At 50.1% G+C, this 16,593-nt stretch overlaps 1 protein-coding gene across 2 annotated transcripts in view; it reads left to right on the top strand.

Moving 5' to 3' along the window:
- impact (impact RWD domain protein) overlaps positions 1 to 16,593 on the top strand; it is a 92,726-nt gene that overhangs the window by 9,513 nt on the left and 66,620 nt on the right. For both annotated transcript variants that reach the window (XM_069922588.1, XM_069922589.1), the window contains exons 3-4: positions 2,597 to 2,649; positions 4,857 to 4,919. In XM_069922588.1, coding sequence (XP_069778689.1) covers positions 2,597 to 2,649; positions 4,857 to 4,919 — 116 coding nt within the window. The remainder of the gene's footprint in view (positions 1 to 2,596; positions 2,650 to 4,856; positions 4,920 to 16,593) is intronic.

Genomic DNA, 16,593 nt, shown 5'->3' with positions numbered 1-16,593 from the left:
ATGCAAAGAAAGATTGAATAGACTGGGTCTTTATTGATTCGAGCGTAGAAGGTTGAGGGGGGATTTGATAGAGGCATTTAAAATTATGAGGGAGGTAGATAGAGTAGATATGAATAGGCTCTTCCCCTTGCGGGTAGGTGAGATTGGAACAAGGGGTTCCAAGTTAAGGGTTAGGCAGCCAAAGTTTAGAAGTAACATTAGAGGGAACTTCTTCACTCAGAGAGTGGTGGTTGAGTAGAATGACCTTTCGGAAGAGGTGGTTGCGGCAAGGTCAATTTTGTTATTCAAGAGAAGGTTGGATGTGAGGGGGTTGGAGGGTGTAGGCAAGTGGGATTAGAGGAGATCACTTATATCGGTAGGGACTAGAGGGGCCGAGATGGCCTGTTTCCGTACTGTGATTGCTATATGGTTATATAAGACGCAATCTGAAACTTCAAAATGAACCCCGCAAAATGAGGGGTCGTCTTATACGCCAAGTATAAAATCCAAACCTTATATTAAAACAATAAAAATCTATAATAAACCTGTGTAACAGACCTCAAAGTAACAGCACAGCAAACAAAGCTAACAGCATGCACTAGTGGCCATTTTCAACAGCTGATGAACAGCAAAGTCTCAGCTCTCCCTCGTGGGGTCCATCTGCTTGGTCCGACTGACTCTGTATAGACTTTAAATGGTCTGTTAAAGGAGCTGACAGTGATTTACAGTAATAAAATTTAAAGCTTTACTGGGTAATTTGCTTTTGAAATATTGTGAATTAGTATATAAAATGTGCCCAGCAGGCATTGTTCCACTGGTCAGCAGTAAGTGCCAGACTTGGTGTAGTCTTATACAGCGAGTATAGCTCAAAATCTGTATATTAGGTGGTTGTCCTGTACACTGACATATACAATATTTACCTTGACTGTCTTTGGCTTGGCTTCGTGGACGAAGATTTATGGAGGGGTAATGTCCACGTCAGCTGCAGGCTCGTTTATGGCTGACAAGTCCGATGTGGGACAAGCAGACACGGTTGCAGCGGTTGCAGGGGAAAATTGGTTGGTTGGGGTTGGGTGTTGGGTTTTTCCTCCTTTGTCTTTTGTCAGTGAGGTGGGCTCTGCGGACTTCTTCAAAGGAGGTTGCTGCCCGCCGAACTGAGGCGCCAAGATGCACGGTTTGAGGCGATATCAGCCCACTGGTGGTGGTCAATGTGGCAGGCACCAAGAGATTTCTTTAGGCAGTCCTTGTACCTCTTCTTTGGTGCACCTCTGACACGATGGCCAGTGGAGAGCTCGCCATATAACACGATCTTGGGGAGGCGATGGTCCTCCATTCTGGAGACGTGATCTACCCAGCGCAGTTGGATCTTCAACAGCGTGGATTCGATGCAGTCGGCCTCTGCCATCTCGAGTACTTCGACGTTAGGGATGAAGTCACTCCAATGAATGTTGAGGATGGAGCGGAGACAACGCTGGTGGAAGCGTTCCAGGAGCCGTAGGTGATGCCGGTAGAGGACCCATGATTCGGAGCCGAACAGGAGTGTGCGTATGACAATGGCTCTGTATACGCTAATCTTTGTGAGGTTTTTCAGTTGGTTGTTTTTCCAGACTCTTTTGTGTAGTCTTCCAAAGGCGCTATTTGCCTTGGCGAGTCTGTTGTCTATCTCGTTGTCGATCCTTGCATCCGATGAAATGGTGCAGCCGAGATAAGTAAACTGGTTGACCGTTTTGAGTTTTGTGTGCCCGATGGAGATGTGGGGATCTTGACTGTACCCCTCAGGATTTAATAATCAGGTAGCTCCAGAGCAGTGGTTCTCAACCTTTTTCTTTCCACTCACACTCACTTTAAGTAATCCCTATCCCATCGGGGCTCTGTGATTAATAAGGGATTGCTTAAGGTGGGTTGTGAGTGGGAAGGGAAGGTTGAGAATCACTGCTCTACTCCCAATTGTTCCTGAAATATTTTGCTTGAGAAAAATGGTCATTGGCCCATTTCCTTTGGAGTTCTGAAACCGTGCACATAACGAGTCAATGAGGGACGATTAAAACAGTGGTTTACAAACTTTTTCTTCCCACTCACATACCACCTTAAGTAATCCTTTACTAATCACAAACCACCTGTGGCATAGGGCTTACTTAAAGTGGAATGTGAGTTTAGGAGGGCAGTTTGAAAACCACTGGTCTAGGGCAAGAGGACACAACTTCAGAATTGAAGGGTGTCCGCAGAAGAGAGTTGTGGAGGAATTTCTTCAGGGTGGTAAATCTGTGGAATTTGTTGCCACGGGTGGTTGTGAAGGTCAGGTAATTAGGTGTATTTTAGACAGAGATTGATAGATTCTTGATTAGCCAGGGCATCAAAGGTGATGGGGGAAAAGGCCGGGCAGTGGGGCTGAGTGGGAAAATGGATCAGCTCATGATTGAATGGCAGGGCAGGCTCGATGGGCTGAATAGCCTGTTTCTGGTTCGATGTCTATGGACATGGGCAAGTTCGATCAACTCTTTGTGACTTCAAGTTCAATTGCTATCATTTGACAATGCATATACAAACTCAACAAAACTTGGAGGGGAATCTGCACATGTTCAACATTCATTAACAGTTTAATCTGTTTAATTTCCAGGTGTCGTTCCCTCCTGAATATCCCAGTGCTGCTCCACCTGTCTATCAGTTAAAGTAAGTATCATCTCTCCCTTTGCATTGTGTTATGGACCACCAAATGTCTCGTGTCCTTGTAATGGCGTCGACTCTATCGAACCTTTTTCAAGGCTACCCATTCTAGCTGAACCTGTTGAGGAGGAGCCAAGAATTTGTGGCGTTTGCTGATGGAGAAACTGTCAGCATTTAGCATGGTTACTCTGTCAAACTGGCAGCAACTTCGGAGGCCTGTCAATACAGACTGGCATGGTTAGCGGAACGGGTTGGTTACAGCGCCAGTGACCTGGGTTCGAATCCTGCTCTGTCTCTAGGGAGTTTGTCCGTTCTCCCCGTGTCTACGTGGGTTTTCTGCGGGGTCTCCAGTTTCAAATAGTCTTTCAAACAGTCTCCAAAGTTCAAATAGCATTGTAAAAGTACATACATGACATCACATACAACCCTGAGATTCTTTTTCCGGTGGGCCAGTCAGAATTTCTATTTAACAGTAACTGTAAATTGTATTCAAGAAAAGATATACTGAAGAGGAAACTGTAAACAAAGATAGAAATGTAAAAATTGACTGCAATACAGAAAAAATAAATAATGTGCAAAGTGAGAGTCCTTAAATGAGTCCCTGATTGAGCTTGTCGTTGAGGAGTCTGATGGTGGAGGGGGAGCAGCTGTTTCTGAACCTGGTGGGGCGAGTCTTGTGGCACTGACACCTCTTTCCTGATGGCAGCAGCGAGAACAGAGTGTGTGTTGGGAGGAATGGATCCTTACTGATTGGTGCTGCTCTCCAACGGCAGCTTTCCCTGTAGATTTTCTTAATGACCCAGAGAGTTTTGCCTGTAATGTATTGTGCTGTTTCCACCGCATTTTGCAGGGCTTTACACTCAGAGGTATTTGTGTCACCGTACCAGGCCGTGATGCAGCCGGTCAGCACACTTTCCACCACACGTCTGAAGATGCTGACCTGCTTTCTTCATGGTGACATCATTAAGGACCCCCTCTGGTTAATTACAATTTTTTTACATCAGTTGTATTTAACCCCTGAAAAATTGAAAAAATATGGATTTAGTTCATCAGACTTGTGTTTTCGGTGTGGTGAACAGTCAGGTACTTTTTTACATTCAGTATGGGAATGTACAAAAGTCAGACCTTTTTGGAAAAAACATTACATTTTTGCGAGATTTATTCAAAATAGATCTATATGTTGATCCTTGAATATGTTTATGAATATATTAACGACAGGTTTGCGATTAGAGAAACCTCAAATTGCATTTATACATTTAGGATTGGTAGTAGCTAGAAAATGTATAGCTGTTACTTGGAAAAATGATATTGAACTGAGTATACAAAGGTGGCATAACAAAATTCATCCATGCATTTACCTGGAAAAGATAACTTACAATTTGCGGAATAATTATTCTTTTTTTCTTAAAATGTGGTGTCTGTATTTCGAGTGTATGGGTTTGGATGTTAAGTAAATTTTTTTTGTAAAAAGTTGGCACACCACACAGCAACCTGTTAAAACCTGATATAATTGTTTTTTTTGGGGGGAGCTCCGAAGGGGGATGGGTTGTTAGGGTTAGGAGGAGAGGGGGTAGTAGGGGGCTTTTTTTAAATGAGTATGTCGTATATGTTCATTTTTTAAAATTCTTAAATAAAATTTTCAAATAAAAAAATTAAGGATCCCCTCACCCTGGTCACAACCTCTTTATCCCACGGATACTGCCTGACCCACTGAGTTCTTCCAGCACGCTGTGTGTTTCCCCAGCTTCCACTATCCGCAGCCTTGGCCAGCAATATCATGGGCACCAGTCTTCACTCCATCGAGGACATCTACAAGAGGTGGTGTCTTTTTAAAAATAAACAGCCTCTATCCTCATGGACCCTCACCATTCAGGCCATGCCTTCCTCACTCTGCTACCATCGCGGAAAAGGTACAGGAGCCTAAAGACGGTACAAAATCACCTTCTTCCCCCTCCAGCATCCAGATTTTTTAACAGACAAGGAACCACAGAAACTAGCTCACTTTTCCTCTTCCTTTCTTCTATTTTATTTATTTATTTTTAAATGTAATTTATAGCGATATTTGCATTTGTAACGCTGCCGCAAAACAACAAATTTTGGGACATGTTCATGACAATAAATTCTGTTTATCTCTGTTGCTTTGTAGCTGACTATGTAATTCAAGCCAAAATACTTTCCTGCTGTGTTATTGATTTATTTCTCTTTTCTTTTAGTGCTCCGTGGCTGAGAGGAGATGAGCGAACACGTCTTTCCAACGACCTGGAAGAAATCTATCTGTAAGTCGATCGGATTTCAGAGATGGTACAAAGGGTTCATGCTCTTTGTTATGGATTAATAATTTGGGAGAATTTTGTAACATTTGGGGAGAATTTGGTAAGATTTAGAGTAAGTTACACACATTTCAAAACAGATCTTATTAGAAATACTGAAGATCTCTGGAGAAAATTAAGGACCTTTCAAGTAGGTTTGGACCTGGAGACAGGCTGGGCTACAAGGACCTTTCAAGTAGGTTTAGACCTGGAGACAGGCTGGGCTACAAGGACCTTTCAAGTAGGTTTGGACCTGGAGACAGGCTGGGCTACAAGGACCTTTCAAGTAGGTTTGGACCTGGAGACAGGCTGGGCTACAAGGGCCTTTCAAGTAGGTTTGGACCTGGAGAAAGGCTGGGCTACAAGGACCTATCAAGTAGGTTTGGACCTGGAGACAGGCTGGGCTACAAGGACCTTTCAAGTAGGTTTGGACCTGGAGACAGGCTGGGCTACAAGGACCTTTCAAGTAGGTTTGGACCTGGAGACAGGCTGGGCTACAAGGACCTTTCAAGTAGGTTGGACCTGGAGACAGGCTGGGCTACAAGGACCTTTCAAGTAGGTTTGGACCTGGAGACAGGCTGGGCTACAAGGGCCTTTCAAGTAGGTTTGGACCTGGAGACAGGCTGGGCTACAAAGACCTTTCAAGTAGGTTGGACCTGGAGACAGGCTGGGCTACAAGGACCTTTCAAGTAGGTTTGGACCTGGAGACAGGCTGGGCTACAAGGACCTTTCAAGTAGCTTTGGACCTGGAGACACGCTGGGCTACAAGGACATTTCAAGTAGGTTTGGACCTGGAGACAGGCTGGGCTACAAGGGCCTTTCAAGTAGGTTTGGACCTGGAGACAGGCTGGGCTACAAGGACCTTTCAAGTAGGTTTGGACCTGGAGACAGGGTGGGCTACAAGGACCTTTCAAGTAGGTTTGGACCTGGAGACAGGCTGGGCTACAAGGACCTTTCAAGTAGGTTTGGACCTGGAGACAGGCTGGGCTACAAGGACCTTTCAAGTAGGTTGGACCTGGAGACAGGCTGGGCTACAAGGACCTTTCAAGTAGGTTTGGACCTGGAGACAGGCTGGGCTACAAGGACCTTTCAAGTAGGTTTGGACCTGGAGACAGGCTGGGCTACAAGGTCCTTTCAAGTAGGTTTGTACCTGGAGACAGGCTGGGCTACAAGGGCCTTTCAAGTAGGTTTGGACCTGGAGACAGGCTGGGCTACAAGGGCCTTTCAAGTAGGTTTGGACCTGGAGACACGCTGGGCTACAAGGACCTTTCAAGTAGGTTTGGACATGGAAACAGGCTGGGCTACAAGGACCTTTCAAGTAGGTTTGGACCTGGAGACACGCCTGACTACAAGGACCTTTCAAGTAGGTTTGGACCTGGAGACAGGCTGGGCTACAAGGACCTTTCAAGTAGGTTTGGACCTGGAGACAGGCTGGGCTACCAAGGGCCTTTCAAGTAGGTTTGGACCTGGAGACAGGCTGGGCTACAAGGACCTTTCAAGTAGGTTTGAACCTGGAGACAGGCTGGGCTACAAGGACCTTTCAAGTAGGTTTGGACCTGGAGACAGGCTGGGCTACAAGGACCTTTCAAGTAGGTTTGGACCTGGAGACACGCCTGGCTACAAGGACCTTTCAAGTAGGTTTGGACCTGGAGACAGGCTGGGCTACAAGGACCTTCAAGTAGGTTTGGACCTGGAGACATGCTGGGCTACAAGGACCTTTCAAGTAGGTTTGGACCTGGAGACAGGCTGGCTACAAGGACCTTTCAAGTTGGTTTGGACCTGGAGACAGGCTGGGCTACAAGGACCTTTCAAGTAGGTTTGGACCTGGAGACAGGCTGGGCTACAGGGACCTTTCAAGTAGGTTTGGACCTGGAGACACGCCTGGCTACAAGGACCTTTCAAGTAGGTTTGGACCTGGAGACAGGCTGTGCTACAAGGACCTTTCAAGTAGGTTTGGACCTGGAGACACGCCTGGCTACAAGGACATTTCAAGTAGGTTAGGACCTGGAGACAGGCTGGGCTACAAGGACCTTTCAAGTAGGTTTGGACCTGGAGACAGGCTGGGCTACAAGGACCTTTCAAGTAGGTTTGGACCTGGAGACAGGCTGGGCTACAAGGACCTTTCAAGTAGGTTTGGACCTGGAGACACGCTGGGCTACAAGGACCTTTCAAGTAGGTTTGGACCTGGAGACAGGCTGGGCTACAAGGGCCTTTCAAGTAGGTTTGGACCTGGAGACAGGCTGGGCTACAAGGACCTTTCAAGTAGGTTTGGACCTGGAGACAGGCTGGGCTACAAGGACCTTTCAAGTAGGTTTGGACCTGGAGACAGGCTGGGCTACAAGGACCTTTCAAGTAGGTTTGGACCTGGAGACAGGCTGGGCTACAAGGACCTTTCAAGTAGGTTGGACCTGGAGACAGGCTGGGCTACAAGGACCTTTCAAGTAGGTTGGACCTGGAGACAGGCTGGGCTACAAGGGCCTTTCAAGTAGGTTTGGACCTGGAGACAGGCTGGGCTACAAGGACCTTTCAAGTAGGTTGGACTTGGAGACAGGCTGGGCTACAAGGACCTTTCAAGTAGGTTTGGACCTGGAGACAGGCTGGGCTACAAGGACCTTTCAAGTAGGTTTGGACATAGAGACAGGCTGGGCTACAAGGGCCTTTCAAGCAGGTTTGGACCTGGAGACAGGCTGGGCTACAAGGACCTTTCAAGTAGGTTTGGACATAGAGACAGGCTGGGCTACAAGGGCCTTTCAAGCAGGTTTGGACCTGGAGACAGGCTGGGCTACAAGGACCTTTCAAGTAGGTTTGGACCTGGAGACAGGCTGGGCTACAAGGACCTTTCAAGTAGGTTGGACCTGGAGACAGGCTGGGCTACAAGGACCTTTCAAGTAGGTTTGGACGTGGAGACAGGCTGGGCTACAAGGACCTTTCAAGTAGGTTTGGACCTGGAGACAGGCTGGGCTACAAGGTCCTTTCAAGTAGGTTTGGACCTGGAGACAGGCTGGGCTACAAGGGCCTTTCAAGTAGGTTTGGACCTGGAGACAGGCTGGGCTACAAGGGCCTTTCAAGTAGGTTTGGACCTGGAGACACGCTGGGCTACAAGGACCTTTCAAGTTGGTTTGGACATGGAAACAGGCTGGGCTACAAGGACCTTTCAAGTAGGTTTGGACCTGGAGACACGCCTGGCTACAAGGACCTTTCAAGTAGGTTTGGACCTGGAGACAGGCTGGGCTACAAGGACCTTTCAAGTAGGTTTGGACCTGGAGACAGGCTGGGCTAACAAGGGCCTTTCAAGTAGGTTTGGACCTGGAGACAGGCTGGGCTACAAGGACCTTTCAAGTAGGTTTGAACCTGGAGACAGGCTGGGCTACAAGGACCTTTCAAGTAGGTTTGGACCTGGAGACAGGCTGGGCTACAAGGACCTTTCAAGTAGGTTTGGACCTGTAGACACGCTGGGCTCCAAGGACCTTTCAAGTAGTTTTGGACCTGGAGACAGGCTGGGCTACAAGGACCTTTCAAGTAGGTTTGGACCTGGAGACATGCTGGGCTACAAGGACCTTTCAAGTAGGTTTGGACCTGGAGACAGGCTGGGCTACAAGGACCTTTCAAGTAGGTTTGGACCTGGAGACAGGCTGGGCTACAAGGACCTTTCAAGTAGGTTTGGACCTGGAGACAGGCTGGGCTACAAGGACCTTTCAAGTAGGTTTGGACCTGGAGACCCGCCTGGCTACAAGGACCTTTCAAGTAGGTTTGGACCTGGAGACAGGCTGTGCTACAAGGACCTTTCAAGTAGGTTTGGACCTGGAGACACGCCTGGCCACAAGGACATTTCAAGTAGGTTAGGACCTGGAGACAGGCTGGGCTACAAGGACCTTTCAAGTAGTTTTGGACCTGGAGACAGGGTGGGCTACAAGGACCTTTCAAGTAGGTTTGGACCTGGACACAGGCTGGGCTACAAGGGCCTTTCAAGTAGGTTTGGACCTGGAGACAGGCTGGGCTACAAGGACCTTTCAAGTAGGTTTGGACCTGGAGACAGGGTGGGCTACAAGGACCTTTCAAGTAGGTTTGGACCTGGAGACAGGCTGGGCTACAAGGACCTTTCAAGTAGGTTTTGACCTGGAGACAGGCTGGGCTACAAGGACCTTTCAAGTAGTTTTGGACCTGGAGACACGCTGGGCTCCAAGGACCTTTCAAGTAGGTTTGGACCTGGAGACAGGCTGGGCTACAAGGACCTTTCAAGTAGGTTTGGACCTGGAGACAGGCTGGGCTACAAGGACCTTTCAAGTAGGTTTGGACCTGGAGACAGGCTGGGCTACAAGGACCTTTCAAGTAGGTTTACCTGGAGACACGCTGGGCTACAAGGACCTTTCAAGTAGGTTTGGACCTGGAGACAGGCTGGGCTACAAGGACCTTTCAAGTAGGTTTGGACCTGGAGACAGGCTGGGCTACAAGGACCTTTCATGTAGGTTTGGACCTGGAGACAGGCTGGGCTACAAGGACCTTTCAAGTAGGTTTGGACCTGGAGACAGGCTGGGCTACAAGGACCTTTCAAGTAGGTTTGGACCTGGAGACACGCTGGGCTCCAAGGACCTTTCAAGTAGGTTTGGACCTGGAGACAGGCTGGGCTCCAAGGACCTTTCAAGTAGGTTTGGACCTGGAGACAGGCTGGGCTACAAGGACCTTTCAAGTAGGTTTGGACCTGGAGACAGGCTGGGCTACAAGGACCTTTCATGTAGGTTTGGACCTGGAGACAGGCTGGGCTACAAGGACCTTTCAAGTAGGTTTGGACCTGGAGACAGGCTGGGCTACAAGGACCTTTCAAGTAGGTTTGGACCTGGAGACAGGCTGGGCTACAAGGACCTTTCAAGTAGGTTTGCACCTGGAGACACGCTGGGCTACAAGGACCTTTCAAGTAGGTTTGGACCTGGAGACAGGCTGGGCAACAAGGACCTTTCAAGTAGGTTTGGACCTGGAGACAGGCTGGGCTACAAGGACCTTTCAAGTAGGTTTGGACCTGGAGACAGGCTGGGCTACAAGGACCTTTCAAGTAGGTTTGGACCTGGAGACAGGCTGGGCTACAAGGACCTTTCAAGTAGGTTTGGACCTGGAGACAGGCTGGGCTACAAGGACCTTTCAAGTAGGTTTGGACCTGGAGACACGCTTGGCTACAAGGACCTTTCAAGTAGGTTTGGACCTGGAGACAGGCTGTGCTACAAGGACCTTTCAAGTAGGTTTGGACCTGGAGACACGCCTGGCTACAAGGAAATTTCAAGTAGGTTAGGACCTGGAGACAGGCTGGGCTACAAGGACCTTTCAAGTAGGTTTGGACCTGGAGACAGGCTGGGCTACAAGGACCTTTCAAGTAGGTTTGGACCTGGAGACAGGCTGGGCTACAAGGACCTTTCAAGTAGGTTTGGACCTGGAGACAGGCTGGGCTACAAGGACCTTTCAAGTAGGTTTGGACCTGGAGACAGGCTGGGCTACAAGGACTTTCAAGTAGGTTTGGACCTGGAGACAGGCTGGGCTACAAGGACCTTTCAAGTAGGTTTGGACCTGGAGACAGGCTGGGCTACAAGGGCCTTTCAAGTAGGTTTGGACCTGGAGACAGGCTGGGCTACAAGGACCTTTCAAGTAGGTTTGGACCTGGAGACAGGCTGGGCTACAAGGATCTTTCAAGTAGGTTTGGACCTGGAGACAGGCTGGGCTACAAGGACCTTTCAAGTAGGTTGGACTTGGAGACAGGCTGGGCTACAAGGACCTTTCAAGTAGGTTTGGACCTGGAGACAGGCTGGGCTACAAGGACCTTTCAAGTAGGTTTGGACATAGAGACAGGCTGGGCTACAAGGGCCTTTCAAGCAGGTTTGGACCTGGAGACAGGCTGGGCTACAAGGACCTTTCAAGTAGGTTTGGACCTGGAGACAGGCTGGGCTACAAGGACCTTTCAAGTAGGTTGGACCTGGAGACAGGCTGGGCTACAAGGACCTTTCAAGTAGGTTTGGACCTGGAGACAGGCTGGGCTACAAGGACCTTTCAAGTAGGTTTGGACCTGGAGACAGGCTGGGCTACAAGGTCCTTTCAAGTAGGTTTGGACCTGGAGACAGGCTGGGCTACAAGGGCCTTTCAAGTAGGTTTGGACCTGGAGACAGGCTGGGCTACAAGGGCCTTTCAAGTAGGTTTGGACCTGGAGACACGCTGGGCTACAAGGACCTTTCAAGTTGGATTGGACATGGAAACAGGCTGGGCTACAAGGACCTTTCAAGTAGGTTTGGACCTGGAGACACGCCTGGCTACAAGGACCTTTCAAGTAGGTTTGGACCTGGAGACAGGCTGGGCTACAAGGACCTTTCAAGTAGGTTTGGACCTGGAGACAGGCTGGGCTAACAAGGGCCTTTCAAGTAGGTTTGGACCTGGAGACAGGCTGGGCTACAAGGACCTTTCAAGTAGGTTTGAACCTGGAGACAGGCTGGGCTACAAGGACCTTTCAAGTAGGTTTGGACCTGGAGACAGGCTGGGCTACAAGGACCTTTCAAGTAGGTTTGGACCTGTAGACACGCTGGGCTCCAAGGACCTTTCAAGTAGTTTTGGACCTGGAGACAGGCTGGGCTACAAGGACCTTTCAAGTAGGTTTGGACCTGGAGACATGCTGGGCTACAAGGACCTTTCAAGTAGGTTTGGACCTGGAGACAGGCTGGGCTACAAGGACCTTTCAAGTAGGTTTGGACCTGGAGACAGGCTGGGCTACAAGGACCTTTCAAGTAGGTTTGGACCTGGAGACAGGCTGGGCTACAAGGACCTTTCAAGTAGGTTTGGACCTGGAGACCCGCCTGGCTACAAGGACCTTTCAAGTAGGTTTGGACCTGGAGACAGGCTGTGCTACAAGGACCTTTCAAGTAGGTTTGGACCTGGAGACACGCCTGGCCACAAGGACATTTCAAGTAGTTTTGGACCTGGAGACAGGGTGGGCTACAAGGACCTTTCAAGTAGGTTTGGACCTGGACACAGGCTGGGCTACAAGGGCCTTTCAAGTAGGTTTGGACCTGGAGACAGGCTGGGCTACAAGGACCTTTCAAGTAGGTTTGGACCTGGAGACAGGGTGGGCTACAAGGACCTTTCAAGTAGGTTTGGACCTGGAGACAGGCTGGGCTACAAGGACCTTTCAAGTAGGTTTTGACCTGGAGACAGGCTGGGCTACAAGGACCTTTCAAGTAGTTTTGGACCTGGAGACACGCTGGGCTCCAAGGACCTTTCAAGTAGGTTTGGACCTGGAGACAGGCTGGGCTACAAGGACCTTTCAAGTAGGTTTGGACCTGGAGACAGGCTGGGCTACAAGGACCTTTCAAGTAGGTTTGGACCTGGAGACAGGCTGGGCTACAAGGACCTTTCAAGTAGGTTTACCTGGAGACACGCTGGGCTACAAGGACCTTTCAAGTAGGTTTGGACCTGGAGACAGGCTGTGCTACAAGGACCTTTCAAGTAGGTTTGGACCTGGAGACAGGCTGGGCTACAAGGACCTTTCATGTAGGTTTGGACCTGGAGACAGGCTGGGCTACAAGGACCTTTCAAGTAGGTTTGGACCTGGAGACAGGCTGGGCTACAAGGACCTTTCAAGTAGGTTTGGACCTGGAGACACGCTGGGCTCCAAGGACCTTTCAAGTAGGTTTGGACCTGGAGACAGGCTGGGCTCCAAGGACCTTTCAAGTAGGTTTGGACCTGGAGACAGGCTGGGCTACAAGGACCTTTCAAGTAGGTTTGGACCTGGAGACAGGCTGGGCTACAAGGACCTTTCAAGTAGGTTTGGACCTGGAGACAGGCTGGGCTACAAGGACCTTTCAAGTAGGTTTGGACCTGGAGACAGGCTGGGCTACAAGGACCTTTCAAGTAGGTTTGGACCTGGAGACAGGCTGGGCTACAAGGACCTTTCAAGTAGGTTTGCACCTGGAGACACGCTGGGCTACAAGGACCTTTCAAGTAGGTTTGGACCTGGAGACAGGCTGGGCAACAAGGACCTTTCATGTAGGTTTGGACCTGGAGACAGGCTGGGCTACAAGGACCTTTCAAGTAGGTTTGGACCTGGAGACAGGCTGGGCTACAAGGACCTTTCAAGTAGGTTTGGACCTGGAGACAGGCTGGGCTACAAGGACCTTTCAAGTAGGTTTGGACCTGGAGACAGGCTGGGCTACAAGGACCTTTCAAGTAGGTTTGGACCTGGAGACACGCTTGGCTACAAGGACCTTTCAAGTAGGTTTGGACCTGGAGACAGGCTGTGCTACAAGGACCTTTCAAGTAGGTTTGGACCTGGAGACACGCCTGGCTACAAGGAAATTTCAAGTAGGTTAGGACCTGGAGACAGGCTGGGCTACAAGGACCTTTCAAGTAGGTTTGGACCTGGAGACAGGCTGGGCTACAAGGACCTTTCAAGTAGGTTTGGACCTGGAGACAGGCTGGGCTACAAGGACCTTTCAAGTAGGTTTGGACCTGGAGACAGGCTGGGCTACAAGGACTTTCAAGTAGGTTTGGACCTGGAGACAGGCTGGGCTACAAGGACCTTTCAAGTAGGTTTGGACCTGGAGACAGGCTGGGCTACAAGGGCCTTTCAAGTAGGTTTGGACCTGGAGACAGGCTGGGCTACAAGGACCTTTCAAGTAGGTTTGGACCTGGAGACAGGCTGGGCTACAAGGGCCTTTCAAGTAGGTTTGGACCTGGAGACAGGCTGGGCTACAAGGATCTTTCAAGTAGGTTTGGACCTGGAGACAGGGTGGGCTACAAGGACCTTTCAAGTAGGTTTGGACCTGGTGACAGGCTGGGCTACAAGGACCTTTCAAGTAGGTTTGGACCTGGAGACAGGCTGGGCTACAAGGACCTTTCAAGTAGGTTTGGACCTGGAGACAGGCTGGGCTACAAGGACCTTTCAAGTAGGTTTGGACCTGTAGACAGGCTGGGCTACAAGGACCTTTCAAGTAGGTTTGGACCTGGAGACAGGCTGGGCTACAAGGACCTTTCAAGTAGGTTTGGACCTGGAGACAGGCTGGGCTACAAGGACCTTTCAAGTAGGTTTGGACCTGGAGACACGCTGGGCTCCAAGGACCTTTCAAGTAGGTTTGGACCTGGAGACAGGCTGGGCTACAAGGACCTTTCAAGTAGGTTTGGACCTGGAGACAGGCTGGGCTCCAAGGACCTTTCAAGTAGGTTTGGACCTGGAGACAGGCTGGGCTCCAAGGACCTTTCAAGTAGGTTTGGACCTGGAGACAGGCTGGGCTACAAGGACCTTTCAAATAGGTTTGGACCTGGAGACAGGCTGGGCTACAAGGACCTTTCAAGTAGGTTTGGACCTGGAGACAGGCTGGGCTACAAGGACCTTTCAAGTAGGTTTGGACCTGGAGACAGGCTGGGCTACAAGGACCTTTCAAGTAGGTTTGGACCTGGAGACACGCTGGGCTCCAAGGACCTTTCAAGTAGGTTTGGACCTGGAGACAGGCTGGGCTCCAAGGACCTTTCAAGTAGGTTTGGACCTGGAGACAGGCTGGGCTACAAGGACCTTTCAAGTAGGTTTGGACCTGGAGACAGGCTGGGCTACAAGGACCTTTCAAGTAGGTTTGGACCTGGAGACAGGCTGGGCTACAAGGACCTTTCAAGTAGGTTTGGACCTGGAGACAGGCTGGGCTACAAGGACCTTTCAAGTAGGTTTGGACCTGGAGACAGGCTGGGCTACAAGGACCTTTCAAGTAGGTTTGGACCTGGAGACAGGCTGGGCTACAAGGACCTTTCAAGTAGGTTTGGACCTGGAGACACGCTGGGCTCCAAGGACCTTTCAAGTAGGTTTGGACCTGGAGACAGGCTGGGCTCCAAGGACCTTTCAAGTAGTTTGGACCTGGAGACAGGCTGGGCTACAAGGACCTTTCAAGTAGGTTTGGACCTGGAGACACGCTGGGCTACAAGGACCTTTCAAGTAGGTTTGGACCTGGAGACAGGCTGGACTACAGGGACCTTTCAAGTAGGTTTGGATCTGGAGACAGGCTGGGCTACAAGGACCTTTCAAGTAGGTTTGGACCTGGAGACAGGCTGGGCTACAAGGACCTTTCAAGTAGGTTTGGACCTGGAGACAGGCTGGGCTACAAGGACCTTTCAAGTAGGTTTGGACCTGGAGACAGGCTGGGCTACAAGGACCTTTCAAGTAGGTTTGGACCTGGAGACAGGCTGGGCTGCAAGGACCTTTCAAGTAGGTTTGGACCTGGAGACAGGCTGGGCTACAAGGACCTTTCAAGTAGGTTTGGACCTGGAGACAGGCTGGGCTACAAGGACCTTTCAAGTAGGTTTGGACCTGGAGACAGGCTGGGCTACAGGATCTTTCAAGTAGGTTTGGACCTGGAGACAGGCTGGGCTACAAGGACCTTTCAAGTAGGTTTGGACCTGGAGACAGGCTGGGCTACAAGGACCTTTCAAGTAGGTTTGGACCTGGAGACACGCTGGGCTCCAAGGACCTTTCAAGTAGGTTTGGACCTGGAGACAGGCTGGGCTCCAAGGACCTTTCAAGTAGGTTTGGACCTGGAGACAGGCTGGGCTACAAGGACCTTTCAAGTAGGTTTGGACCTGGAGACAGGCTGGGCTACAAGGACCTTTCAAGTAGGTTTGGACCTGGAGACAGGCTGGGCTACAAGGACCTTTCAAGTAGGTTTGGACCTGGAGACAGGCTGGGCTCCAAGGACCTTTCAAGTAGGTTTGGACCTGGAGACAGGCTGGGCTCCAAGGACCTTTCAAGTAGGTTTGGACCTGGAGACAGGCTGGGCTACAAGGACCTTTCAAGTAGGTTTGGACCTGGAGACACGCTGGGCTCCAAGGACCTTTCAAGTAGGTTTGGACCTGGAGACAGGCTGGGCTCCAAGGACCTTTCAAGTAGGTTTGGACCTGGAGACAGGCTGGGCTACAAGGACATTTCAAGTAGGTTTGGACCTGGAGACAGGCTGGGCTACAAGGACCTTCAAGTAGGTTTGGACCTGGAGACAGGCTGGGCTACAAGGACCTTTCAAGTAGGTTTGGACCTGGAGACAGGCTGGGCTACAAGGGCCTTTCAAGTAGGTTTGGACCTGGAGACAGGCTGGGCTACAAGGTCCTTTCAAGTAGGTTTGGACCTGGAGACAGGCTGGGCTACAAGGACCTTTCAAGTAGGTTTGTACCTGGAGACAGGCTGGGCTACAAGGACCTTTCAAGTAGGTTTGGACCTGGAGACAGGCTGGGCTACAAGGACCTTTCAAGTAGGTTTGGACCTGGAGACAGGCTGGGCTACAAGGACCTTTCAAGTAGGTTTGGACCTGGAGACAGGCTGGGCTACAAGGACCTTTCAAGTAGGTTTGGACCTGGAGACAGGCTGGGCTACAAGGACCTTTCAAGTAGGTTTGGACCTGGAGACAGGCTGGGCTACAAGGACCTTTCAAGTATGTTTGGACCTGGAGACAGGCTGGGCTACAAGGACCTTTCTGCAAAGTGCTCATAGAAAAGTCAACCCTGGGTTTTGTTTATCTAACAACAGTTGAGCAGAAGAAAGAACTCCTGTTGTTTGCTGAAGAAGGTGGGGGTTTTGCAAGTGAGAGAGAGAGTCACATGAGGATTTCTGGAAGCCAGTTCGTGGGGGGGGAAGAGAGAGAGA

This window comes from Narcine bancroftii, chromosome 2 (genome assembly GCF_036971445.1).
Source record: "Narcine bancroftii isolate sNarBan1 chromosome 2, sNarBan1.hap1, whole genome shotgun sequence".
In the NCBI taxonomy this organism is placed as follows: Eukaryota; Metazoa; Chordata; class Chondrichthyes; order Torpediniformes; family Narcinidae; genus Narcine; species Narcine bancroftii.
The sequence above is the reverse complement of the archived record's forward strand: the minus strand, read 5'-3'. Positions and strand labels throughout refer to the sequence as shown.